The sequence below is a fragment of the Amblyomma mixtum genome, chromosome 2 (genome assembly GCF_055824585.1).
Source record: "Amblyomma mixtum isolate Tamu chromosome 2, ASM5582458v1, whole genome shotgun sequence".
NCBI classification, from domain to species: domain Eukaryota; kingdom Metazoa; phylum Arthropoda; class Arachnida; order Ixodida; family Ixodidae; genus Amblyomma; species Amblyomma mixtum.
Genome location: NC_143013.1, coordinates 309,117,201 through 309,144,649, shown reverse-complemented (window position 1 = coordinate 309,144,649; position 27,449 = coordinate 309,117,201). Strand labels below are relative to the sequence as shown.

The 27,449-nt window shown below is 48.0% G+C and overlaps 1 protein-coding gene across 14 annotated transcripts in view; it reads left to right on the top strand.

The window, feature by feature from the left end:
* The window catches only part of Srrm234 (Serine-arginine repetitive matrix 2/3/4), a 72,647-nt gene that overhangs the window by 28,145 nt on the left and 17,053 nt on the right, over positions 1-27,449 (top strand). For 3 of the 14 annotated variants that reach the window (XM_089574862.1, XM_089574873.1, XM_089574866.1), the window contains 9 exons: positions 11,503-11,667; positions 14,077-14,163; positions 15,404-15,481; positions 16,559-16,642; positions 17,249-17,383; positions 20,597-20,717; positions 25,418-25,743; positions 26,065-26,223; positions 26,730-26,873. In XM_089574862.1, coding sequence (XP_089430988.1) covers positions 11,503-11,667; positions 14,077-14,163; positions 15,404-15,481; positions 16,559-16,642; positions 17,249-17,383; positions 20,597-20,717; positions 25,418-25,743; positions 26,065-26,223; positions 26,730-26,873 — 1,299 coding nt within the window. Of the gene's footprint in view, positions 1-8,224; positions 8,881-9,710; positions 10,112-10,201; positions 10,221-11,502; positions 11,668-14,076; positions 14,164-15,403; positions 15,482-16,558; positions 16,643-17,248; positions 17,384-20,596; positions 20,718-25,417; positions 25,744-26,064; positions 26,224-26,729; positions 26,874-27,449 lie in introns of those variants that run through there. The other 11 variants (XM_089574861.1, XM_089574859.1, XM_089574870.1 and 8 more) reach the window with 9 other exon arrangements.

Sequence of the window (27,449 nt, the reverse complement as noted above, 5' to 3'; positions counted from 1 at the left end):
CTTTATTTTTTTTTAGGTTTCCGTGAATAAATAGTTTCATTCGCTGATAATATAGCCGCAAAATAAGCCCACAGAAATGAAAATACGCGCGGACTATTTGCTACTACGGACTACTACGTATTACTCCGCCGATGGCAGAGCGGCAAGCCTCCACGGGACTGGGTGAAAGGCACTCCACGCGTTGGTCGACTCCGCCCACCGTACGGGGAGAATTGAAAAAAAAGGCGGGAGCCGGACGTTGATTCGGTTTAATTAGGGAAATCGGCCACACAGGGCAATGAATCGAAGCTTCTAAGAATGCTCAGAACGTGTAGATTGAGCTCTCGCGGCAAAAAGACGAGTTCAGATTCCTCTTCACTGCACCTTTAAGGTATACAGACATTAAAGTTTTCGTCATGTGTTTTTGCTTGGAAGTGATGCTTAAAGGGCCACTGACCAGGGTCCGGACATTTTTGAAAAACAAGCCCACTGCATAGATGAGGCATCGAAGATAACCTCTGCAAAATACTAGAGCCATGCGCGCCCCGAAAAGCTGCGAAAATTCAAATCAAAGCCCGTTCGTTCTTTCCTTCCTTCAAAAACGGGCCCGGCCCACTACTCTGCACCCCGCTGACGTCAGGGGGGGCTACTTTCGCTAAAGGCACTCCATTGGTGCATCGTTCTGACTGACGGGAGAAGGTTGGGCGTAGCCTTGGCGTCGCGTCGTCTGCACAACGCTTTCCGCAGCGCCTTCTGTTCTGGCTCATGCCTACAAACCCGCATGAAGGAACAAAAAAAAAAAAAACTGCGGAGGGAGCGTGCGGCGACAGCCTTGAACCCTAGCCATAAAAAGTAAAAAAACAGTAAAACTGAGGGAGTTGGCTCGCCCCCCCTCCCCCTCCCCCCCCCCCCCCCCCCCGCCGTGATCCCGTCACGAGACGCTCTGCGTGCGCGCTCCCTTCTCAGTTTCTTTTCTTCTATGCGAGCCCCCCAAAACAAGGTTTTAATTAGTAGTGCAGCAGAGCCTTTCCCTCGCTCGCCCACTTTACCGCTCCGCACACATACCGCTTATCTTTCGTGCATCTTGCGTACGCCTTGACTCCAATGAATGACATATGCTTTGGAGCGGAGAAAAGACACAAACACACAGAACACAAACACGCATGGAGAAAAGCAAACGGGCGGTTGCCGGGTCCGCGCTTCGCCGTGTGTTTCGAACACAACCGACTTCCGCCCCTCCGCTCGTGAAACGGTGGGGAGACCTAAAAGAAAATGAAAAGGTGGCTCGTTAACTGGGAATGACAAACAGATGTATGAAAGGATGCGCTCGCTAACAAGTCTAGGTGGTCGAGCCGATCGCGCCTCTCGATCGTTCAGTGTGCGGAGAAAATGCAAAAACCAAGAAAAGAATTCTATTGAAGGCGGGGCCATGACGTCGCCCTGTGACGCACTCCACAGACACCACGCCTCCGGCTTACACCGGAGAAGGAAGGGGTGATTTTGCCTTGCCGAGCCTACTCGACGAGGAGCGGGAGAGAAAAATTTCGAGGAGGGAGTGGAAGGAGAGGAGGCTCGCTGAAAGAGAGGTAGAGAGTGTCTGCTGAGCTGGGGTGGTCCGTGGCCCTTTAAGTAACCATGGATCAGAACGTGAGATTCGCTTGCGCTCGCTAAATAACTTGTAATAGAATTTCAACTCCCATGTAGTTTTGGTTCCGGCTTAATTTGTCGAACGGCGGTCGTTACGTCAGATGCCAGCATGGTATCACGTGAGGCTTCAAAGACTGCAGTATAATAACTGTTCACTCGCTGTCATTCCCGCTTCTGGAGCAGGCTAGCATAAGCGTTCGAGTGAATTTAAACGACGAACCAGAGGTTATATATAACATTTTTTACATCCATCACGTGATCTCATAGATACGTGTGACTTCTCTACCACCGTCGGGGTGCCGAACCTGAAAATACATTGAAGAAATTCACTCGCATATTATTTACTGAAAGCAGGCGAATTCCATGTGGTGGTCGTCGTTTACTAATGTCTTAGGCATTATTCTCAAGTAAAAGCACTTAATTGTATTTGAAAGAAGAGGGACGGTTTCGACTTGGGCCATTCCTTCATTTTTTTTCTTCACAAAAATTGAAATCGAGCTTGCTGAAACTTTCTTGTACAACTCTTGCAACTCATTATGCTTTAGGTATCTGGAAGCTACGACAGATAGCACGTTTAATATAAGAAAAAAAAAACGACGTTGCAAGTCAGCAGCGTTTAGGCGGTCAGCACTTGCAGTCTTTTCCGATTGGGTGCTTCAGCTCGGAATCACAGCCAAGTTTGTTTCATTGCTTTAAAAGCAGGCGCGAAGGTTGCACATGGAGGATACAGTAGCATAGACTCCGACTGCTCTGCCCCCGGCATAAGATAAGCTCGTGAAGTAGCAGACACAGAACGAAAGTTAGAAAAAAGCAAGCTGGTTGAAAAGAGAAAAATACGAGTCGTATCTATCTAAAGAACCAATAGGACGCACAGGGCTGCTGACTATTGTGCGGGTTCCGTGCGCGGCCGTTTCCAGCTGTCTCACTAAATCGTTGTCGGCCCTCGGAACGCAACTGCTGAAATCGGTCTTGCAGCCGAAGTGGCTATTCTTTTAAAAGCAGCATGCTTTATATGCGAAGAAACTTCACCCTTCAATTTACGAGTCTGGCCGAGCATAGAATGCCTTGGCCTACACGTCACCTAAATCATGCGATCGGAAGAAGGAGAAGCGAGCGTACTTATTGAAACAGCCAGGCGCTCTAGCCGCGCTGATTTGTGGGGCAAGAGATGCCTGCCGACGAAAACTGAAGAAGCCGAAGTTCTTTTTTGAAGAGAACTTTTCTGGACTTACTGAAAGGTTATCCCGAAACACTTCTGAAAATTTGTACGTTTTATAGATCAATTAGCTGCCCTCCTGAGGGCGTCGTATGGCATTGCCATCTAAAGCGCTGTGCTTCTTACTTCTTTAGCGTTGCGTAGCTATAGCGTGTGTACGCCTGCGGTTATATCTGCAGTGCCCTCCCGCATGGACTGGCTGATAAGATCGCGTCTCCTCTATCGAAGAAGACGTTCTGCGTGTCTCCAAAGCCGTTGAACTCTGGGTCAAAAATCGTCGAAAGTAACGCTTTGTGCTGTAGTCGCTGTTCTATGAGTCCTTAGACGAAGGCGAGCCGAGCGAGTTTAAAGTTTTTTTTCCTTTCGGAGTTTTTTTTTTTTCCAGTATCCTGACAAATATTATGCGCGCTTCGCGAGCACAAGTTGCCACTTGTAATAGCGACGGCTGTTCTATAACGACAGAGCGTCTCTGTCAAGCAGTCCACTTCGCAGCCGAAAAGCTCGGGGAACTTCGTAACTTGTCGGTCTCTCACCGCCATCTAATATATATGAACACGGAGTCTGACTGGCAGAGGTCCGGCGGTATCAGCACTTCATGGGGCTATGCCCACTGGCTGATGACGACGTCGTTTATAGGGAAGACCAAGTTTGTGCGCTAACAGACCTCGCATCGTCGGACATGTTTAGAGACGTCAGCTCGCGTGCCGAGTCCTGCGAGTCTTGTTGAGACGCGCTCTCGATGGTTTTGGAAAACCCGACATGGGCCCCCGCACCGCAGGGGTGGTCTTCAGGCATTTTCAAAGCGAGGTGTTGAAGGTGACAACGGCACCACGGTACTTTCATGTTGCCGCTGTGTTCAAGCAGTAGCTTGAACATCGTGACATGCAGATTATTTCTCGTTAGCTGTCGCCGTTTAACCCCACTCAAGAAGATGACGTCATCCACTGACGCGGTAGTGTTTTCTTCAAAGTAGAGGCCGGCCATGTGACACGCTCACTTTGCGTAATGGTCGCTGGTTTGGCCGTGCTGACGCTTCACTACGCCTCCAAAATGTTGAGAGAGGCGCTGCCGATAGTAGAGAGTAAAGTGCACCCGCAGGCGATCAAGAGGTTGTAGTTTCTCTCCGCCAGTCTAGCGAGACGGCGCTGCAGTCGCATTCCCAAACTGGAAGTTGGCCCCTTCGTGGGAAACAATGTTTATTGTTGGTTGAGAAGCCTTCACTGTGGAGAGGGGAGCCCTGCCGAGAGCATCTGCAGGAACACTTTCAAGACAATCTTCATCTTAATTTCACAACTAAAGACTTATGGCCGGAGGACCAGTGCTTGACTTTATGCTAACATCCAGGGCGATCAAAAATGGTGATGCTGATTTTGAACTAAAGTTTCAATGCATGACCCGGACTTGTCGATAGCCCAAGCAACGCTGAGGCTTACTGTCCACTGTACAGTTGTACATTCCTGCCCTTCAACTGCGTCATTTTTTGCTGACTGGGTGGGTACCTTGCTGACGGACACAGGCCAAAAAGGGTCGGCTTGGGCAGGAGCACAGTTGTGATGCTATCGCTACCGCCGTCCTTATTCGCAAACAAAAGATTGCTACGAGTCTGCGAGACCCATAACCACGTCTCGAGGTAGAGATCGTTTCGCGGAGCGTGTGCTTGCTCGTGCTGCTCTGTCCAAGATCCTGTCGTCCTTCCTCAAACGCCTGTGAGGGGGCGTGCAATTACAGAACGGTCAGTCTCATTAGTCTCGAAGGGCATGCCACAATCTCCAAATTCTTTTTTGAGTAGCCATATTTTCTCTGCGGAGTTCTGATTCTTAAAATATATTACTTCGTTGGTTTCTGGTTAGAATTAGCAAAGAAATGTAAAATGAAAAAAAAAGCTGTTCTTGAGGGCGGCTTTCACTCAGTGCATGCCTTAGTAATGGATTGCAACGTACAGAAATGCGCTGTATTTGTTTGATCCGATGCGCTGTAACTCACTGCAAAGGAGCACAGACGTTGCTTCGTCCTAACAAAAAAATTCAGAAGGCACTTAAGACCAAGCTTACGCGCTGTAAAGACCAATGTTTTGTCGTTAGTAGCTAACGCGCACTGCCCGGCGCATCACCGTCGTCGTCACCGTTGCTCTCGACGTCATCTGAAGCCGTCGCCAGCTCGCAAACGACGTCACAGTCACTGTCGGAAACAAATGCTGAATTATCATGAACGCTGCTGTCAGAATTGCCCCATGGAGCAGCTCTTTTTCTCGGGACGTCGCCGCCACCGGCGGTCTTCACGTCTTCAATTGCCGGCCGTTACTCGTCTTTGGCGACGGGAGCAGCGCTACATCATCGGGTCGGACGAGTGTGACTCGTCGCTGGCGACATTGCAATCCCCCACGATGAGTACAGCTCGAGGTTGGCGGTTAAAGGGTTACAGCCCTGCTTCTATTGGTCGGAGGAAGAGGAGGAACAGACTTTTATTTGTCATAAGACAAAGAGGGCAGGGGTTAGGAATAAGGTTTGGACAGATTGTGGGCCCTCACGACAGCGGTAGGTGGCTTGAAGTTCATGCTTCACGCGACCTCCAGGGCCCAACCCACTACCTCCGGGGGTCAGGGCTGTGCAGCTCAGTCTCCCACTGACTTTGGTTTGTGATTAGGAAGCTCGTCGGAGGCGGTGGTGAATAAATGGGGGACAAAAGGAAACGTCAGTTTAAAAATCAATCAATCACTCAAGCAATGAACCAAAACATTCTGGGAGCACTTGACTGTCTAAAGTGCGTAGAAGCGAAAGTGTTTTCCACACCACTTTGACTGCCTCTGTGGCACTGGTGACGTCTCCATTGGATGACGTCACACGTGATTAATGACTAAGTACTAAGTAATTACAAATTACTAATGAATGGAAAATTACTGATTAATGACTGAATACTAATTATCTGCTAATTAATGACGCTTAGGCTTCGCCTTTAGAATTGGAACGCGTCAGCGTGTTGTAGCGCCGCCAGGGAGTCCACGGAACGCCACCACCCGTTCGGCGCGATGCCTTGCCCTTTGAACGCAGCGCTTTTTGAGGAAAGGAAATGGCGCAGTAATTCTCTGTCATCTCGGTGGACACCTGAACCGCACCGTACAGGAAGGGAGGAAGTGGGAGTGAAAGAAGAAAGAGGGGCCGTGATGGAGAAAATGAAAATTGTATTTGATGAAAGGAAATTACGCAGTAACTGTCTTACATATCTCGGTGGACACCCGTCGAAACATTCATGGGGGCACTTTATTGACCTAAGGTGCGGTGGGGCGAAAGCCTTAAGCGCGGTGTTGCTGCTTGTGTCACTGATGTGTGGTTGGATGGATGGAAACAACTTTATTACACACACACACAAAAAAAAAATCTTCCAGGGTGGTCCCCTACTGGTCCAGGAGTCCACGGGCTAGTGCTTCACGTAAAGCCCGATCCACTAGCCATTTCTGGCCGGCGGGCTGAGTTGGAGTGGAACGCGACAGCGTCTTGCAACGCTGCCAGGGAGTCCACAGAACCACGTTGCACAGAACGCCATCGTCCATTCGTGACTATGCCTTGCTCGCCGGTAAAATGGTTTTTTTAGGAAAGGAAATGTACCTGTCTCGCATATCTCGATGAACACCTGAACGTCGACTTAAGGGAATGGAGGAAGATGAGAGTGAACGAAGACGCCGTGTTAGCTAGACGCTCCTTTGTTTATTCCAAACCGTCGAGCTGGCATGGTGGAGTGGTTAACGTGCTCGTCTCGCACTCCGGAGACCCTGGTTCGATTCCCGAACTCGACCAATTTCCTATTCGGTTTTGTTTATTTATCTGGTCTGACTTGAAAGGTTAATTAGGCTAATTGGGTAATTAAGAAGTTAACTAAACTCAGTCCCAATTACTTGGAGAATTACTAACATTCCTTTAATTGTTTGAATGGTTACTAGCCAAAGTACAATTAGCCCCGTTTGAAATTCGCGCACTGTGACGTAACAACGATTTCGACCAATTGAAAAGCATGACATTTCTGTCGCCAACTCCTGCTTACAACGATGAGGCGTTAAAGGCTTCCACCTTAATAAGTCAGTCATCATCATCATCAGCAGCAGCAGCAGCCTGGCTACGCCCACTGTAAGGCAAAGGCCTCCAATGTCTCTCCAATTAACCCTGACCTTTGCCAGCTGCGGCCACCGTATTCCCGCAAATTTCCGCCCACCTAACTTTCTGCTGCACCCTGCTACGCTTGCCTTCTCTTGGAATCCACTTTAAGGACCAGCGGTTATCTCTTCGCATTACATGCCCTGCCCAAGCCCATTTCTTCCTCTTTATTTTGACCAGGATGTCTGTAACCCGCTTTTGTTTCCTCATCCACTCCGCCCGCTTCCGATCTCTTAACGTTACACCTATCATTTTTCTTTCCATAGCTCGCTGCGTTGTCCTTAACTTAAGCTGAACCCTCTTTGTTAGCCGCCACGTTTCTGCCCCATAGGTGAGTAGCGGTAAGGTACAGCTGTTGTATACTTTTTCTCTTGAGAGACATTGGTAAACTGCATTCATGATCTGAGAGAACCTGCGATATGCGCTCCGCCCCATTCTTATTCTTCTGGTTATTTCCCTCTCATGATCCGGATCAGCGGTAACTACCTGCCCTAAGTAGACATATTCTCTTACTACTTCCTACACCTCGCTACCGATTCCGAACTGCTGTTCCCTTGTTAGACTGTTTAACATTACTTTGCTTTTCTGCTTGTTAATTTTTAGCCAACGTTCAGCTCTACCAAAGTGGGGAAAAAAAAAAGTAAGACACGGTATATGTGAAAGCAATTTTTTAGGTGAATTTATTGTGGAACGCGCGTATAAAACAGACCATTAGCAACGCACTTTAGCGGTGACGTGTGTTGCGGGGCGCGTCTGCTACAGCGAAAACATTGTGCTTACGGCCAGGGTCATTGTGCTTAATGCTCATCTCCACGTAAAACATAAAGACGCATCTGGCTGCAGCTGCAGTTGCTCCAGATTTTAAAACTGCAGTTCTGTCGACAGCTGGCAATGGTCGCGTCACAGATCTTCTAACTGCATCCTGTCACCGCAATTCATTTCTGCGCGCATTTGTCTCGCGCCGTATATCGTCGCACACACCATCCACCGAAAGCGTTTGTTTCATTTTCCAGAAGTACAACCCACAAATGTTGACCGATTGTCCTCGTCTGAGAAACGTCCTCGATGACACGTTTTACTGTATGCTTTCAGCATCGCACGCTTCGGCCTCTTTGTCTCTCTCCTTTAATACGCCATTTATTGCGCTTTATAATTTCTCTCTTTCCCCGTACGAATAGACGAGTGCCGCGGAGGGGAAACGCGCCAGTTGTTTCGATGCGCGCACGCTCGCGGCGGGCAGCAGCAGCTGGCCGGGCAGTCGTCGCGGCGGTTCCGCCAGTGGCCGACGTGTGGGTTCGCGTCATTACGCAGCCTCCCGCCGCCACCGAAGCAGTCTACATCGCCGCCCTGGGCGCTGGCGTCGACGGTGGCCCAAGGCGCGCGCCGCGGTCGTCGTCGCCTTCTCGCGGTGTCGCGCCCGTGTTCCGCGCACGCCCGGCGGTTCACGCGACCCCCGGCGACAGCAACGGCGGCAGCTGTGCGTGAGCCGGTTGCGCTGCTGCGTGATTGTTTCTTTTTCTTCTTTCGGGAGAACCGCGGCTGACTGACTACGGCCGAGTCGCGCGCCGGTGGTGGTGTTTGGCGCTGGGAACGCTGTGGGCGAGCGCTCGCGCAAGAAGGCACGCGCTCGAAGACGACAACAGAGAGGCGCCCCCCGCTGGTCGGTCGTCTTCAAGAGACAAGAGCAGTCTGAGCAACGAGTATGCTGTCATTCCCGCCCATGGACGACGAGGAAGAGGAGGAAGGCCTGGTGGTCTCCACGCCCGAGACCAGCCCCAAGCACGGCGGCAGCGGCGGCGGCGGCAGCCGATTCGTGCCCGTCGAGACCGAGGCGGCCAAGAAGCCTCGCGGCGTCAAGCCGTTCTCGATCTCCGGCAGCAGGAAGGTGGCCAGGTAACCATGTCCTCCGGGGGGGTCGGACGCAGTCCTGGAATGGCTGTCCCGTCTCGGAGGCTTCGCCACGTCGGCGATGCCTCCTCTAAGCTCCCCCTGGGTGTTCGAAAGAAGGGGCACGGATTCGCAGCATGGGCGTTCTCCGATCGGATTCGTGACGCAGGGCGATGGAGACCCTGACGTCATCGCTATTGTGCACGGGGGAAACGTAGTGCTCGCCGTACTCGCGGCAGCCCGTGTACGCGGCGTCCACATCTCGCGGATAGGTAGAACATCGGCGCGAGCTGGCGCCGTGCAGCGAGCGGCATTGGCGGAATAAAGATTTCCAGCACGACCATCCTCCCGTTGAGCCTGACGTGCAGGTGGCGCCTGGCTCAGCCTGGTGATCGCAGTGTGCTTCGTTTTACCGACGTGTTTTAATTTCCTCAGTCCCCGGTTGTGCAGGTGGTCGCTTTCGAACTCCCCAGCCCTCTCCGCGTGGCGCTTTGTTCGTGTGGGCAGATTTCCTGCCTGTGTGTCCACGTGGTGGTGAGATCTGCGTCTCTCTATCAGGGCCCAAACACGCAGTGCTGGAGCCGTGCACCCCGATCGAGAGTCAGGACCCGAGGGAGCGCGTCTGGCTCTCGCAGCTCGTCTTCCGCGTCGACGTGGCGCTCATTGCGCAGGCGCTGTGAGCAGCAGCAGCTGTGTTCCCCCCGCGCGAGGCAGGTGCGTTTACCCTTGCAAGCGGCAAACGCGATCGGCTTGCGCTGCAGCAGTTTTCCGGCTTGCGAAAGCTCGCGACTGCCCGGGCGCTTTTCAACGTGCGTGCGCCCGAGGCCCAAACTGTGCGTTAGGAGCGTAACAGCGTTCGGAGGCATGCCTCGCCGGTGCCCATGCTTCCGTGCCAGGACGGCGGGCTAGCAACGCACTTCCGCGCCACACGTCGTTGCGCGTTGGGCCACGGCAGCCATAAGCCGCGGTGGTTCCGCCGCATCGTACTACGCCTTCGAGGGGGTAGTTTTGTCGCGCTCTTTCCCAAAGCCCGAGGCGCTGTCCGCAGGCAGAATGGGCAGAACCGCGATGAGGCCCGAGAGGCCCCCGTGGAAGCTGCGCCATCGATCGGCGCGGCTGAAGCGGCGTTCCCGGCGGGCTCCGCGGCGCCCCTCAGTCGGCGCCCGGGCGCTACCGCGTCTGCCCCCGTTTGCGCGGGCCCAGCGTGCCACCCCGCGGGGTCTCCTCGTTGCTGCAGGTGAGCGGGTGTCCTGCAGCGGAGGGTACAGCACGAATGGGGGATTCTGTACTGCGTCCTGCTCGTAGTACGTCGAACTGGCCGAGCGAGACTCTTCCTAACTTTGTGGGTACGGCTTGAGCGCGAACAGAGCGGCTGCGTCTCCGGCATTTCTGGACGTTCTTCGGTCACGGCGAGCGAGTTCTGTGGGGCGCGGTACGATTCTCTAGTAACTGCCGTAACTGCCTGCATGTTTCAGTTAGTGGTCAGGATACTAGTAGTTGCTTTCTGTCGTGCGTTTGTGACTCTAGTCCGCGAGTCTTCCGAGTCGCGCAAACGAGGCTGGCGCATCGGCGCATCTGCCTGCAACTGCCTGTGTTTATCTGCTCCGCATCGAAATGGGAAATTGGAAGGGTGGTCAACAGTAGCTCATATCTACACAATTTCGCAAGCATAAGAATATCGTTATTAATTAAACTGCAGTGTGTTTCACTCCTCGTGCAAATAACCTGCTAGTTGGGTGCATTGCGACTGATGACGGAATCGTATTAGCCTTGCCCAATCGAAGTTCGTGGATAGAATTTGTCTAGTTGTATGCATCTGCATCTTTTAGTGGCATTCGATGTTGGCTTTTGTTTTTTTTTTCTTCAGGAGGCAGAAGTTGGCCTAGAAACTGTAGTAGCACTTGTGCTCTAGCAGTGTTTAACAAATGGGATGCATGCAGACTGGTCGGTGCAGTGTTGTGTGCCCTACTTGGTACAGTCAGAATCAGTGTGAAATTGATCACTTTAGGGCAAACCTCCTGGGACAGAGTGCGCCACCACATTTCTTATTTGCAACAATACAGAACGAAAGATTCAGCCATAGCTGACTCTTTGTTGCAGCATAGTTCACTGCCACTCTTTTAGAGAATGCAGCATTGTCACACTGGAAAAAAATTTGTTGGTTTTGCTGAGTTTGTATGAAAGCTGTCAAGTTCATATTAAGCTGCATGGAAACGATTTTGTATTGTTGAATGCAACAGTGCTGAGATTTGAAGAAGTTCCTAGCTGCAGTTTGCATGTTGCACAGTTGCCACTGATTGGTTTCTTGCCAGGTCCGTGCCTCCACCCTCCTCCACTTTTTATGGAGAAATTGTCAACCATCGACTTTGACACCTTGAAAATTTGAAAAATGCTGTCTTCTCTGGTGAATCTCGGGTGGAATCTGGGCCTCTATCTTGATATTTTTTTCCTTACTGGACCCTGTCATCGCGCGGCCATATTTTATAATGTGTGCTGTGCTTTACTTGCCGGTGCTGATAGTCATGTGCTGGGGTGCTTCTGGTTGGAAAAAATAAGTGAGATTTAGGGCGTTGGGGGTTGCTTTGTGAGGCTGAACTTTGAGCGGAAGTGTGAACATGATTTCTGCAGTGTCAAAGAGACCCACCAGATGGCTGAGGCTAACCAGGAGAAGAACGCCAAACTGAAGGAGGCCCTGGGCATCAGCAACTTTTTTGTGGAGGGCAGTTCCCTGGACCCAGACCGCAAGAACCGTGAGGCCCAAGCAGCTGCTGAGGCCCACAAGCAGCTCCACAGGTAAGGGAAGGCTGCTGATGGAGTGTATGTCCTGCATAGCGGTGCTGAAACGAGTCGCGGACTAAAAAAGTGTGCACTGGAAATCCCTCCTCAGATTATTGAGGTAGTGGTTCTGTGCTGGTCCAGAGATCAGAGAGAGAGAGGGGGTGGGAGGGGGGGGGGGGGGGGGGGGGGGGGGAAGGTAGAAATGGTTTTTTTTTTTTTAGGGCAGGGGTTTCATATGTTATGGGTAGTGGGTTTCGATGAACCATTAGGTTCCTTGCAATGCTTTCTTGAGTTCCTGAGGCACCAAAATTCATGTGTGCCTCAGATCCTACCATGCTGTAATTGCTCGCACCAGGCCGTATCCCCTTTCATCCCCTCATTATTATTGAGGTGCTGTGCATCTGCAATCCGCTTTTTTGTATGCATGTTATTCGGGACAGGATGGAAGCTATGACATGCAGGGGTTTTTCAACACTTTTTGAAAGCTGTTGGGTTTTCCCTGAAGATTGAGAAGACTCTTGTTCTAGACTCCAGAGCATGAACTGGTGGGCGAGTCGGTCAGACATAATTCTTAGTTAACCAGCACAGTGGGACGAGGCCAAAAGGAGAAGACAGGATAAGACACAGCGCTGAACCAATGCTTCGTGCAAATCATGAATACTTGGTTCAGTGCTGTATCTCATGCAGTCTTCTCCTTTTGTCCTTGAGCTGTTGCGCTGGTTCATTAAGAATTGCTTTAGAGCATGCCAGGTTCTGAGGGGATGTCTGAGATTTCCCTATAGAATCAAGCAAACTGGTACAGATTTTTCTGACTTCAGCTTTCGAAAAAAGTCAGCTTTTGGCCTCGATTTTCTGAAAATAATCAGGTCTAGTTTTTTCACTCCTGTCAGGGTACTGGGAAGTTCCCATTGTGTAGAACATAGTGTTTTCAAGATTATGTTGAATCTATTGTTAAAATTATTTCCTGTGGTAGAAAGGTATGACTATTTAGGCAAGCCTGCTTTTCTTTTGTAGGCTTGTGTGTTTTAACAGAGCCAAGCACACAGGTGACTTATATTTTTTTCAAATCAGGTCTAGTTTTTTCACTCCTGTCAGGGTACTGGGAAGTTCCCATTGTGTAGAACATAGTGTTTTCAAGATTATGTTGAATCTATTGTTAAAATTATTTCCTGTGGTAGAAAGGTATGACTATTTAGGCAAGCCTGCTTTTCTTTTGTAGGCTTGTGTGTTTTAACAGAGCCAAGCACACAGGTGACTTATATTTTTTTCACTTTGAATATACGTGCCTTGTTTTTGAACTATGCTGCACTACTCAGTGGTAGTTAAAAGCTCGTTATGAGTCATGGAATGACTTCATTAAAGCCCATTGCTGCTAAAATTTTTATTGTAATAGGCTGTCAAAGGCAGGGTAACATGATTCAAGTGCTGATTTTCATACAACACTGTCCTCATACTTGGCTACGTGGTGGAGATGTAATGGAAACCTTTTCACTTTGGTTTATTTATTTATTTATTTATTTATTTATTTTATTTTTTTGAACATACTGCTAGCCTTTTTTGAGGCTGTTGCAGGAATGGGTACATGTTGGTTTTCTTTTTTAGGTACATCACAAAAAAATTCACAAAGAAGGTTCACACAACTGAAATAACATTTAAAAGGAATAAAGGTACATCACAAAAAAATTCACAAAGAAGGTTCACACAACTGAAATAACATTGTAAAAGGAATAATCATGGAAGACAGTTTCAAAATGCAAGGCGCAGTATTAAACAGCACAAAGCACAGTGTAAAAAATATTTCTACAAAAAAGTACATGCAATGCCTTACTAAGTTCAAATAAACAATTATGACAGGTGACAAAGAAAACTACTGAGAGATTCAGCGCTAACAACATTTGTAGGTAACATATTCCATTCCCTAATTGCTTGCGGAAAAAATGAATAACGAAAGGTGTCAGTATTGAATTTTTACTCTGTTAAATGCTGTGAGTTTCGTTCTGGTATTGCGTTTTGGTGAAGGAACTAAGTAGCGTTCAGAATCTATTTTAAGAGCATCGTTTAAGAGGAGAAAGATGAATTTAACGCGCGAGGTTCGGGCACGGTTACACTGAGTGGTTGAGAATGCTGCACTTCAGTAAATGGCGAACTTTGCATGTCATTTTGCACCAACTTCGCACGTGTGTACAAGTACAGCGTTAGCCTACACTGACCGCTGGTATAGTGTAAAGCATTGTAAGGATATGGTCGTAGATATTTTATATTGAAACGGAAAAGAATACTGCAAGCAGAGAGCTCATGCTAGCATTGGTGCCTATCATTACACAGTGTGAGTTAGGAAGCACCAGCGGCATTTTTTCTTCCATAAAGGGTTTGCTTGTCTTTTCTGATGTTCTTGCGTGTGTGCCTGTGTGCTCTTCCTTACAGTCTTGTCCCCGACTCTGAAAGCTCGCCTGAGCCCGAGCAGAAGAGCAGGAAGAAAAAGAAAAGCGAAAAAGAGATACAGAGCAAAAGGCAAGTTGGGCAGCGGTGTAGAATCATGCCTCTAGTTTTGGAGCTGTTGCTTGTGAGTAGTGCATGTGGGCTTTTTCTCTTAGCACTAGTTGCAGCCTTGTCTTGGTGAGCAAAGTCGTCGTCGGGGCTCAGTGGTTATGGTGCTTGGCTGCCAACCCAAAAGATGAGAGTTCAATCCTGACGTGGCGGTCGCATTTTGATGGAGGCGGAATGTGTGGCGTGTTATGTCAGTGCACGGCAAAGAACGCTAGGAGGCTGAAATTATCCGGTGCTCTCCACTACAGCGTCCCTCATAGCCGAAGTTGCTTTAGGACGTTAAACCTTCACAAAACCTCCATAAAACTCCATAAAACCTTATTTCGTGAAGCTCACACTAGCAAGATGCATATTAGCTAAAAGTACTATGAGCAGTGCGTTAACAGTTGAATTTGACCGTAGTAGGAGGAATTCAGTACATTTAGTGGTACAAAAAGAACACAGGATGGGTGATGTCTTCTTACAACCTTTTATTCACGAAAACAGAGGTCCCCAATTAGAAGCCATAAACTCAAGCGTCAACCATTTGTGCATTAATATTTTCAGAATGTGAGTTGCACATATGATGGCAGTGAAGAACACAATAATTGTAAATTCTGCGTGATAAAAATTGGGTAGAACACATTGGTATGCGCTGCAACAAAGTTCCTGATCACATGATTCCTTCCTCACACACATGCTTTCCTGAATAGCATGCAGCTGTGAGAAAATCCTTGTCCTGTGTTCTGTTTGTCGGGCCGAGTTTGTCTTGCTGCGAACAATTCCCAATTCGCCCAGCTGCCACTTTTGTTGAGCCTGCCACTTTTGTTGAGCCTGTATTTGCGGCTATTGCTTGTTTATGTAATGTGTTCCACCTCGCCTCATATGTTGTTGCCTCAATTATGAAATGTTTATGCCATGACCGAAATATCTACACTGTGCTTTTGTCTTTGTGTTAGTAAAAGAAACCCTGGTATTTACAGGGCCCAGTTGGTGAGTAGTCCTGCCTTGGTTTTCCTTTTTTTTCTTTTCTTCTTCTTCTCCTCCCGAGCATCCTTCTTTCCCTCTGTGCTCGTGTTCTGTCTCACACACTGCTGTAGTAGTGCCTGCGTAGTTCTCTCTGTCACGCTTCCAGACTGTGTGTGTGTGCCACCTGCCTGCTTGCTTAGTCACTGCCCGAGGGCGTCCACTGACCGCGCTGTGGTCTTGTTGTGCCGCTGCGTAGGAGTCCATCTCCTGAGCCGCCCCCCAAGAAGAAGAAGAGCTCGTCCTCTTCCGCCACCAAGAAGCAAAAGCGGGCCAGGCAAGTCCCCGCTGCGGCCCCATATTGTGTCAGGCCGTGGCCACTGTGCTCTCTGGGCATGTTGGCGGCACTCCGAAAGGCGACACTGCCCAGTCGGTGCTAGTTAATGCATGACAAATTCGTTTTAATTAGTGTAGCAGAAGCTTTGGTGCATGTGTATCGTGCAAGCATAGATTTAGGCTGGAATTTGGCCTTGTTTCACTGCCTCCCTGGTTGCAGACTGCAGAAACCGACCGCCAATTGTGTTTCCGACCGTACCCTTAAGGGTACACTGAAACACATCTGTCCAGTTTTTGTTCTTAGTAAAATGTCTGTGTCCCTATGAACATTTATACCTTGCAGCGAGAGATGTATTTGTTGCTGAGATATTTGGAGTTCAAAAATGGAACCCCACTGTTCAGTTCAAACTCTTGTCATTAGTAACAGCATTGAGTGCAAAAGGGGAGACTGTGATGACTTGTCTGGAAGTGAATGGCAGCATAATCTACCCTCAGAAATGTGAAAAAAAAAAAAAATGCTTTTGATCTCGCCACAACCTGGCTGTGAAAATGGCACCTAGGCACCTGCATCTCATTTCTTGGTCTTTTCGAGCATATGAAAGCTCAGTATTTGGTGGTCGTAATCTTTGTCATTAGAATATAGTTAACAAGTCGATGTCAGTTTGTCCTCTGTATTCCTGTAAGATCTTGGTGTCCAGGTATAATTTGCGCCATTCTCTGTGTTAGCTAGTGGTTCTTGAATTGTTCTTTCTAGCTCTGAGTGTGTTCTGTAGGAACTGTGTGGAGTGCATAAGTGTGTAAAAGGCTTGCATTGGCCACTGCGACAGCTTAGTGGTGGCGGCGTTCTGTTTGAGGTTGAGGCAGTGGGCTTATTTTTGGCTGCAACGGTTGCGTTTTGACGGCAGCAGAATGCGAGTACTCGAATGCGCTAATATTCTTGTGCACAGCAGAGGACACTGTTTGGCCAAAATTGATAGAAAGCACGCTGCTTCTTGATGCATCGTAGCCTGACACTATTTTGTAACATAAAAAATCACTTTTTTCTTAATTAATCAGGGCTGGTGGTATTGCTTTGCAGGTCAGAATCTCCAGTAGTGAAGCATCGAAAGAGCAAGCCTAAGAAAAAGCAGGCAGCAAAGACCAAAAGGAAGTCTCGCAAGAGGTGCGGCTTGTTCTCTGTCTCCTAGTTTTCCATCCCACCTGGATGGTTTCAACTCGAAATGACATCTTGAGTACAGCCATCAAGGGCATCTCTGCACACTTTGCGGCCATCTCAGTCGTAGTTGACTGCAAGAAACATTCTTGTTTTGCATATGGCTTCTGGTAGGCCTTGTTTTTTAGCTTCAGTTTTTGTACAAGGCTAGTTAGCTGTATTCAGCAAACAGTTTTGGAACCGACTGGTCCGCAGTCATAACTGGTATATCATATGGGGAGTTAAATGGGGGTATAATATATTATCCCGCTGCTGCGGTGGCTCATTGGTTATGGTGCTCGGCTGCTGACCCAAGTGACGCGGGTTCAGTCCCGGCTGTGGCAGTTGAATTTTGATGGAGGTCAGTGGGGAGGAAGCAAACCAAAGGGGACTGAGTGGAGAGAGTCCCCACACATACCATAACTGGCAGCCATGATTGTGAAAGTGCATTTTGACAGTGTCCCAATGTTGTGCCTGCTTAAACGAGTGCAGTCTCTAGTTTTCCACTTTGCTATATAGTAAGAAAGGGACGCAAATATCTCCGGAAGCATGTCTGTTTCTTAAACTTTCCGGCAGCCCTGTGGCCGAGAGCCGGCGCAAGCGTCCGCGGCGCTCCCCGTCTGAGTCCAGCAGCTCAGCCGACCAGAGCAGCGATGAATCTACGGAGACGTCATCGGAAGACAGCGAGTCTTCCTCGTCGGAGGAGAGCAGGTGGCTTATTTTTTATTGGTTCTTGCCCGTTCAGTCCAGACTATTTAATGAGGGGCTTTTTTTTCCCCTACTACTTGCATCCCTGCATGAATAGTTGCCTGTGCTTCTCTGTCCATGCTTGTGGAGGGTTGTCAGGTATTGCCTGAATGCATTGACAGGCAATCATTGCTTTTAAAAATGAAGAGAGCACAGTTCAAAAGTGACAATTTGGTCTTTCCTCTGTGCAAGTTCATCTGTCTTTTAACTCAGAAGCGATCAGTGCCCTTAAAAACTGCAGCTGAGATACCCTTTTTTTTTTTTTGGTCCATGCATGACCAGCAGTACTTGCTTACAGCTCTGGGATTCTTGCCTGTCTTGTTTGTAGTTTCTCAGGTAACCTGAGATTAAGATTAGACACCTTTGTAGTGCTATGTTGTCAGCTTCTAGGTACAAATGAATCTCTCATTCCACGTATCTCACCACTATTTTCAGCATGCGCACTCCAAGTATGTAGTATGTCAGATGCTATGTTGTAATGTCAGTGTGTTTCTGTCGAGGTGTTTGGAAATGGCCTGCAAGTGCAGCATGTGATGTATATAAGGTGTTCCATTGGTGTCACTCTAACAGTGGCAGAGCATCAACGCACTGGCTTGAAAACCAGTTTACAAGAATTTCCAATCGTGTTTATGACTGGACGTTGTTCTGTGGCGTCCTAAGCTTGCAGCTCCAACGCAGGAAAATTCCTTAGGCTTCTTTTTTGCGCACAAAGAAATTCATGGTAATGGCTGGTCTAGGGGTAGAAATTCTGCTCGTCTCTGGGCGCTGGAGGTTGTAATGGCCTGTTCTGTCCTCCCAAATGGGTTAAGCAGCATGTCATCTGTAAAGTGCTGTTTCAAGTGTACTGTACAGTCCTCCTCACTGCTTATCAGTTTTGATGTGGTCTGTTCATTTTGCCTCTGCTTTTGCATGTGAAAGCTTTTACTTCCCTTGCCTGTCTGGCATGGCTTTGTCACAAGTGCTTGTCTAGCCTTCAGTGCTAATTTGCTGTGTTTTGATTGTATAGTTATAACACAATATGATACTTGAAACTCGATTCAGCGTGAAAAGGGGGTAGGCTTGCAGTTGTAAAGCTGTCAAGATATCTGCAGAAGACCCTCTTGTTTTGCTTTTTTGTAATTTGCAATTCCATTCATTCTCACTTACATCCTCATTGATTTTTTCCTTACCCTGGTTTGTTTCTCTTACCTTGGGGAGCGTACTGTGTCCCTGATTGTTGAAGATTACAACACGAACCTGCATTCTGCATGTTCTTAGTCTTGCAAGCAAGCTGTGTCTTAAAGTGTCTGACCTGTGTGAAATTGACTGCTATCTCTTAGTGTATTATCTGAAGGTTTGTCAGTTTGCTGGGAACTGATGACCATCGTGTTTATTATCCGTGCCATGCCTTGTCGTACTGTGCTTGTTTGAGGAGTGGTTTCGGCAGAAACCATTTTTTTGCTTTATGTTGGCTTTCTTGGATTTTTATTCATTTAAGTTGCTACCAACACACTTCCAGATAGGCATTTCACACTCATGCTTTGCTGCGGTGAGTACAATCGTATCTAGAGTCTTGTGTGCTTCCTTGCAATTAAGCTGCAGTGCATCCCTTGCATGTTGGGAGAGAGCGTGCCTGCATAGCATGGCCTGCTTTACTTGAGGTCCTTTTCATTTTTTCCCTTTTTCTGCTTTTTGCATATCTCTGGAGCTCTTCTCTCTTTGTTATTGTTGTTTTATGCCACTGTCAGTATCCTTTTTAATTTGAGCGTGTCCGCATGAGTGCAAAATATACTGTTCAGCAGGAGCAGGGCAGAGGGTCACCTTACTAAATTCATAAAGCGTGGTCCGTTTATTTCTTTCTATATGATTATTTGTATGTACAGATTCACGGTGTTGTCAGAATAGAGCAGGCTTTTAATTTGTGTATTGCTAAGTAGCTGAGTTAAAGGATGTGTGTATGCAGACCATGTCATGCTGCTGTCTGGTGGAACTGTGCACCTAGCTGCTGCAGCGCACTGCTAGCTTCCTTGGTAAAAAAAAAAGAAAGGCAAAAGTCACGTTCGTGGTGTGTCATTGTACATGCGAAGACAGTGCTGCTTCCTGTGGTATGTCCGAGGGCCCATTGCCTGTGCATAGCCACACTGAGTGGTGTTTGCTGGGTCACTCATTGCGTTGCTTATTCTGTGCTGTGTGCGAAGCGTCTGCATTAGCGGGGTCCATGCCATAGTGGAGGACCAATGACTGCTCTGTTGCCAGATATATATCTATTTGCTAACAAGTTACTTGTTATCAAAAGCCACAGGAAAAGCATGTTTGCATTGTAGAGAGTAGGAAAAAAGGTGTGCCTAGTGTTCAGTCAGGGCTATTGCTGCTGCTGCGACTTTGGTGTCTGGCTTTGCCAAGTCGCCTTGTCCATTCTGAGTGGCGGTCGAGAAACTTGATTCTTTGAAAGAGTTCCAAGTCATGCATGAGTACCCCTCCTCCCCCCTTTTATAATTGCAGGGATTGTTTGAAGCAGAGGGTATGTGTGAGTGGCTGATTCTGATTTTCTTGTCCTAGACTCAGTGGTGTAGCAGTGGCATGCTTAAGATTGGTCTCCTTAGATTGCAACCCACCATACTGATGTTGTTGTTCTAAGCCCCGGCTGCACAGGCCTAGTGGCAAAGCTAACTTGGCTTCGCAAGTTTTGACAGAATGGGCCTTGGGCAACAGCCTAGAACAGATATGAGCAGAACGTTGCCATTCCCGCAAGTTTCATCTCTAGTTTTTAAATTAATGATTAAATGTTCAGATATCTCACTGAACCTAATCTCCTCACCTGTGTTACAGTGAAAATTGTCTTTCTCTTTGTTCAGTCGTCTCATTTTTTAACGCTTCAAGCCATGAGGTGAGGAGCACCAGTGTGACTCTTTCTTGGCTGGTGCTTCGTTTTGTGCTGTCAGATGATTTTGCACCTGTAGTTTCTGTAGTGTTGTCGAGTGAAGATGGGCACATCTGCTCATGTAACTTAACTGCGTTACTTGTGTCAATGGCAAAACATTTTGTTAGTATATGCGCTGTTATTTTAGAATTACAGCTAGCCATTGCAGCTATAGTCGCATCATGAATAGTACCTCCGCTTGCCCTGGAACTGTTCGACGCCAGTTTTGAACGGCACGCAGCTACATTGGTCTTGGTCTTCCCTCTTTCTGCTTGCAGCCCAGAGCGAAGCAGGCAAGACCACAAGAAAAAGTCGAAGCGACCCCACCACAAGTCAGTCAAAGAGAGCAGCAATTCAAAGTCTCGCAAGTCGCGCAAGGACCGGCACAGTGACGGCAAGGTGGGCTCGGGGCACAACTCTTTTTTGGGGGGGCAGTAACAGAAGACGTGGCTGGTCATCTTTTTTCCCTTCCTCCTACATCTTGTTCCTTCCACCTGCCTGCAACATTTCTTTTCTGTTGTTTGTTGTTTTTGGATGCGAACATGTCATTTTGTGTTGTGTTCCCTCCCAACAAAAATTTTCGGGGATGAAATTTGTAAACTTGAATTTAGAGCCTTTTGCTGTAGATTTTGTGGCTACTGATTATAGGTGGCTGTTGCTTTGTTTTGTAATGTAGGCTAGCTAGTTAGTAGTGGACAGTTTTCTTAAGATTGAGCATTTTCCTAAAGATACACTGTGATCAGGAGCAGCGCGAGCGATGATTTCAAAGGAGCAGTGACAGAAAGTGAGAAATTCTTTCTTTTTAAACCATTGATCCAGAAACAGCAGGTAATGTTACTTAATTACTCATGCATGCGCTATGCATCTTTGACTGCTACAGTGGTGGTGAATTGGCGATGGTCGCTAGGGTGCGCTGAGTAGGTGCTACTGAGAGCTGTTCTGGATCACTTTCTCTTAACATTCTTTGCAATCTTATCATGGCTTCATACTTTCCAAACAAGAACCTGTATGTGAATTATGTGGAGACATGGCAACAGCACAAAACACCTTATTCTCTCGTACGAAACTCTAGAAGGTAAGGCAAAAGTTTCTCATGTAGTTTTCTTTGAAGAACGCATTTCATTCTGCTCCAGCTTGCTTCTCTTAGAAAATGTAGGTGTAGGTACTGAACAGATCTTTTAGTTTCCTAAAAGAAGGAAACTTCAAACTAACATGTTAGACAGTTAGTTCCCTCACTTCAAGAAACACATTTACCTTGTGTGTGGTGCATGATAGCCTTAGCTGCTCAATGTGCCATAAAGCCGAACGCAAACGACAAGGACTTTTCTTGCTGTATTAATCAAACACAAATAATTACTTCTTTCTGTCCTCTGGCATTCAGGATGACGACCAGGTAACGGCAGTGACATGCCTATCTCACTTGTCTTTTTAATGCTGGAATGCGGTACGCGTGTTGCCCATCTGGCTACTTTTCTCTCTCTCTCTCTCTCTCTCTCTTTCGGTGGATTCTGTTGGTGGCGCTGCTAATTAAAAGGGTTTTCAAGAAAAGAAGCCCTCCTTTAGAAAGGACTAGGAGGGGGTGGTTGGGGGTAGGGGGTCTCATAGCATGTCCGCAGTGCCTGTTCTTGTGTTTGTGAGCATATAGCCTAGCTCTTCCGGAGGGCAGTGTAGTAGAAGAGCCTATGTGAGGATGTTTGTGCATGCCCTACTGTTGAGGAAGGTTTGCTGTCTCTCTGGATTAAAATGTGTGCCGCCCTTCTGTCTTGATGCCTTGGTCGCTTGCACATAGGAGGCACAGCCAGCGTAAGTACACACGAAACAATGTCCTCTGCCCTGAAGCCTGTTTTTCTGTCCGCTCGGCTCTCTTGTTTTTTTTGTGCCCTGATGTGGCCCAGTGGGGGGTGGATTGGGATGGAGGCCTGATGACTGTAGTGTGCTGACACACACATGCGCCACACGTGCTGGGCTTGCCCACAAGGCTTGGGTGGGACGTCACCGGGAGAGGCAGCCTGCATGACCGGGCACATTTTGTGTTCACAGCCGCACGCTCGTCTCTCCCAGTCTCTGTGCTCTTGCTCTCGTTTGTTGGCATGTCTTCAGTTGCAGCACTTTTTCATTCATCCGCTCTTGGGGCTGCACCTTACGTTATTAGTATTATTTTTAATTTCTCGGACTGCCTTTATGGAATTCGAGAAAAAGATGGCAACATGCACATGTTGGCAGTTCAGAAAGTGTACACAAGCAGTTAGAAACTTTTTTGCTTTTGTTTTCACATTGTTCCTGTTATCACCTTCACAGTTTCGGTTTCAAAGACTAAATTAAGCGAGAGATTTTCCTGGGGTCAATTCAAGGGCCAGTTTTTGATCATTTGAAGTGGATTAGTGCGGGATGCACAGTTAGCCTTTATACAGTAAAAGCTTCTTTCTTAATTTTACTGCTATTAATTTGGAAAACTGGGTAATTCGAGCTGCTGGCACGGTCCCGGCTAATGTTCCTGTTATTCTATCGCATTAGATGCTCACTAATTCAAACGCCACAGATCTTGCACCGTTTCAATTAATTCAAATGGGCTCCTGAAAAGGGTGGTGCATTCCGGTATGGCCGGCATGGCAAGCAGTCTGCGAAATACTTACTCAAAACTGAATTTGCTGACCCGAAAGACACGGGTTCGATCCCGTGTCTTTCATTTTGGAGCTGTTCTGCTTCAAAGCTCTGACAGCGTGCACGCCATAAAGCATTGATGGAAATGCGAGAAATGATAATCAGCGTCATCACACTGTTCTCATCTCAAAAGCAGGTGACCATTGCCCAGTCTTGAGCCAATTAAATTTACTGCGATTGAAGCAGTTCTTGTCAGTTTTTTTGGGATCATTCCATAATTCGAGCCTCGGATAATTCATTTTTTCCCAGTCTCTTGAAATTCGAATTAACGAGCTTTTACTGTGCCCACATCGAGCTTGTTGGGCTGTTATCCTCTCTTCAGCTTGTGCATTGGCCTCCTGAAAGGAAGCCGTGTAGCAAAGGGGACTAGCTCTTAACCTGAGCCAGAGAGTCCGTTACTGTTGTTCGCAGTTGCAGTGTTGAGTTTCCCTATTGCATCTGAGCGCTGGCATTCTGGGCCAGTTATCATTCCAGTAGAGTTTAGCTACTTGTTCTAGTTCACAGCATACCTTGACTTGAGGTACGGAAATAGCATTTGCTGCCATTGTGCTGTTCAAAACATTTGCTGGTGATCCCACTACTATCTCTGCTTTTCAGACTTGGCCAGTGCACAGGAGCTTGCTTGCATGTCATATTGTGTGTAATTTTCCATGCGGCTTCTTGTGCAGCTGTGGTGATATTCCAGGTGCATTGCAATGCAGGCAGATATCAGATGGGAAGGCCATGTGCTTTAATGAAATGACAACTGTACAAAGGAGTCCTTTAACAGAAATCCCTGTAGTTCATGTTAATGGCTTCCTGTAATGCTTGGGAGCAGCAGGCGTTGGTAACTGGCGGGGAGCACCAATACTTGTGAGAATGCAATCCGTATCATGTTAATGGCTTCCTGTAATGCTTGGGAGCAGCAGGCGTTGGTAACTGGCGGGGAGCACCAATACTTGTGAGAATGCAATCCGTATCTTATTTGCTTGTTTTTTTGCACATGGCACCCGCAATGAAATCTATTCGAGAAGTCAGTTGTGCATGGGTATACTGTAGGCTTGTGCAAATATTCGATATTTGATTCGATCCAAGTGTTTGGTATTCCACTTTCACGTGGCCAGGCTGACTAAATAATGACACGAACTGCTACCTGTCCTGTAGTTTCGGATTCCGGTGTGATGCATATTTCGGAGCTTACCTGAAGTTTTCTGCCCCGCTACCTATTGCTCGTCTGGCAAAGGAAGCGGTTGCCAGCATGAGGGCCTGGGTACATGGCGTGCAGTTTCAATTTTCGTTAGCGGAATCGGTTTGAGGACGAATTGGCAGTTTTTTTGTTGTTCTTTTTGGCATGTGGAGCTTTACGGATCTCTGCCAGAACAGGCACCAGCATGAGGCACATAAACACCTGTGGCTCGGACGGGCCTACCTCAGACAGACGCAGTCAATAGGCCTGCTTTGCGTGTAGGTAGACTACCCCAATATCGGATGGCCATTTTTGCAGAAGTTCAACAAAGATTAATGATCAGGACAAAGGGTCAGTGTACTCTTTTTTTTTTTTTTTTTCTTTTCATGTAATAGCCTTGTAAGGTAGAAAAATACATGGGTTTGAAAATGTCTGTTGTGCAGTTCAGCTTCTTTTATGTGTCAGAAGTATTCAAAATAGTCACTTTAAAATTATTTGAAGGGAATTGCTATTCGCTTCGAACCGAGAACAACTGTTTGCACAAGCCTAGTTTACTGTTAAGGGCTAAGAGCATAGTTTATAGGTACTGCTATAAATAAAGTGACGAGGAATGGGATACAGTGTTACGGTTTTGCAATGCAGAGATGAAAAATAGATAGTCACGTGTCCTGTGGACAACTGCATTTTCTTCCATGGGATCAGAAAGTGGACCCCTTTAAACAAGCATTGCCCTCAATGAATGCGCTAAGCACATTCATGCATTGTCTGGTTATGTGGTGATGCATTGGCACATCTGGTCACATATTTGTCACAATTTGGGGTTGCTTTTTTTTTGCAGTCATTACCCTGGCAGGTCCTTGTCCTTGCGTTGTGGATGTTTAGCATGTGTAGTAATTCGCTAAAGTGCCAGGTGTAATATAAGGACAGGAATTGTTAGCAGTGACAGCAGCTTGCCAATCTCTTTGGCTAGAATTGGAATGCTATATTGGCTAGAACTGGCTAGAAAGGCTGGTCCTGCGCTTCTCCTAGCCATTGGTAGTATTGCAGTCTAGTTTGATTTGGCCACATGTATTACATAAGTGGATGCCTGTCTTACGAAGAAATGAAGCTGCTGTCATTGCAAGCAATGTACCTACATGCCAAAGCTGCGGAAGTCAATTGGGAAATGCTGGTCTCTTGGTCACTTGTTCTGTTGGAGGTGGCCCATGATGGTTCGGCATGTGCTCGGTACAGTGGGGTGGGGTTTCTGAAAGAGTCTGGGTGCCCGGTGCAGAAGTGGCGCCGCGAGGAGGAGGAGGAGCGCCACCGGAAGGGAGGAGGTGTGGCGCTGACCTCCTCCAAGCACCGGCGGCCGCACAGCAGCGACAGTGAGAGCAGCCAGTCCGAGCCGCCGGCGCGCAGCAGCCGCAGGGCCAAGGCATCCAGCAGTGACTCCGAGGACGACACACCCCCAAAGAGCCGCCACAGGAGGCACGCCGCCAGGGCAGCCAGTGGCAGCAAGAAAAAGCGGTCCTCCCGCAAGTCCAAGAAGGAGTCGAGCGAAGAGTCGTCCTCGGAGGAGTCTAGCTCTTCGGAGGAAGAGGAGGAGACACGGAAGAAGTTAGTCATTATCCTCACAGAGCTTTGGCCTGCCTTATTTCCATGCATCTTTTACATATGTAACATTAGTATTGGACAGCATGTGAGTCCCTGTAGCTTGTAAAGTGTGCACAGGTCACAGCATTACAGCTTACTACATAGAACATGCTTTTGCAGCTATACTTGTATAGCTTCAATTTCTTGGCAGTTTACTGCTCTTTGGATCATCAGATTCCGCATAGGGCCACAGACGGCGATGGTTGGCGTCCTGTGTTTTCCATGAAAAGGTTCCAGTGTGTCCACCAGCTTCCTGCAGGCAAAGCTCTTTGGTTCCGTGTGCAGGCCTAGCAAGGTGTCTCGAAGTGGTGATGTGGACCGCCATCGTGCCAAGGAGATTGTCAAGGAAAAGAAAGAACCAAAGCCTAGCAAGGCTAACAAGGACAAAGAGAAGATCAAGGACCGCGACGACAATGATGAGCCAGAGGTCACGGCCATTGACAGGCAAGCCTCCATTGCCCCTTTTTGGGTGGCTGACTTCAGAGATATCTCAAGTTTACTGTAGCCGCTCTGGTATGGCACCCTCTCCATACATGCACTGAAATCTGAGCTCTCAGCGTCAGTTAAGAGGCGTGTAAGTACTGCTAAGCTGAATGTCTTAGTTTTCCATGTGGCGACGGTGTCGCTCATCTCACATTTGACTTAAACACATTGATAGCACCTGTTTCAGTTAGCCACATATTGGTGGCTTATGTCTGTCTGGAATGTGAGAAGTTTGCTTCTGTTGATCCCAGTGCTGCACTAAATGGAAGCATGCCTCGTTTCTCTGCTACCGCAGTCCATGCAACCTTGCATGTTTTACACAGAACAGGAACACCACCCTGAATGAAAGTGATGGAATGCATGTGGCAGGTTCAGATAACCTGCTACCATACTGGTGAAGCTTTTACTGGGCAAAAGTCTTACACGAGTTTTCTCTGCGGCTTTCTTTTTCTCTTTACATCTTTCAGGCGTTCCAAAGAGCCCAAAGAGCACAGTCCTCGGGTGGATATCCCGTCTCCCAAGCAGCAACAGGCGCAGCAGCAGACGCAGCAGCCCAATGGGCACTCGTCACGTCCTGCTCCTCACCGAGCCACCTCTAGATCCCGTTCCAGGTAGAGCCTCTGGCTTGGTTTGCATGCAACCCATGAGAAAGCCCCAGTGGGGAAGTTAGCATGCAATGTCGAAAATGCCCAAGTGGGAGAGCAGGAGGCCCCTAACAGGAAAGTAGAGGTGGCAGAGAAGATGGGAAGTCAGAACAGCCACTGTGCCCGCAGCAAGCTCTCTACCACCATTCCTTTTTATAACGAGGCTTTGGAGTGTTCTGAACTGAGGGCTAACCTTGATGCTAACAGTCTTATGCTTCACTGTTCACTTCAGATAAGGTGAGGATTAGCAAAACACCTGCACTAGTGGCGTCAGCAGTGATAAAGGCAGGATGATGAAGCGTGATGTATTGAGTGAACAGTCTGTGCTCTGAAGAGCACCGCCTTTTTTTGTCTATTTATAGCCTTGGCATAGCTGCATGGCTGCCATGCACTTAGCTGCTGCTTGTTTGCACAGGGACAGAAGGAATCTGCTCGGGAGTTACTTGAAGTGTAACTACTCTTAACTACTTTGCACAGCGGAGAACATGCGGCAATGTACTCGCATACACATGATGGAATGGCCATGCTTCAACCCGAAGGGAA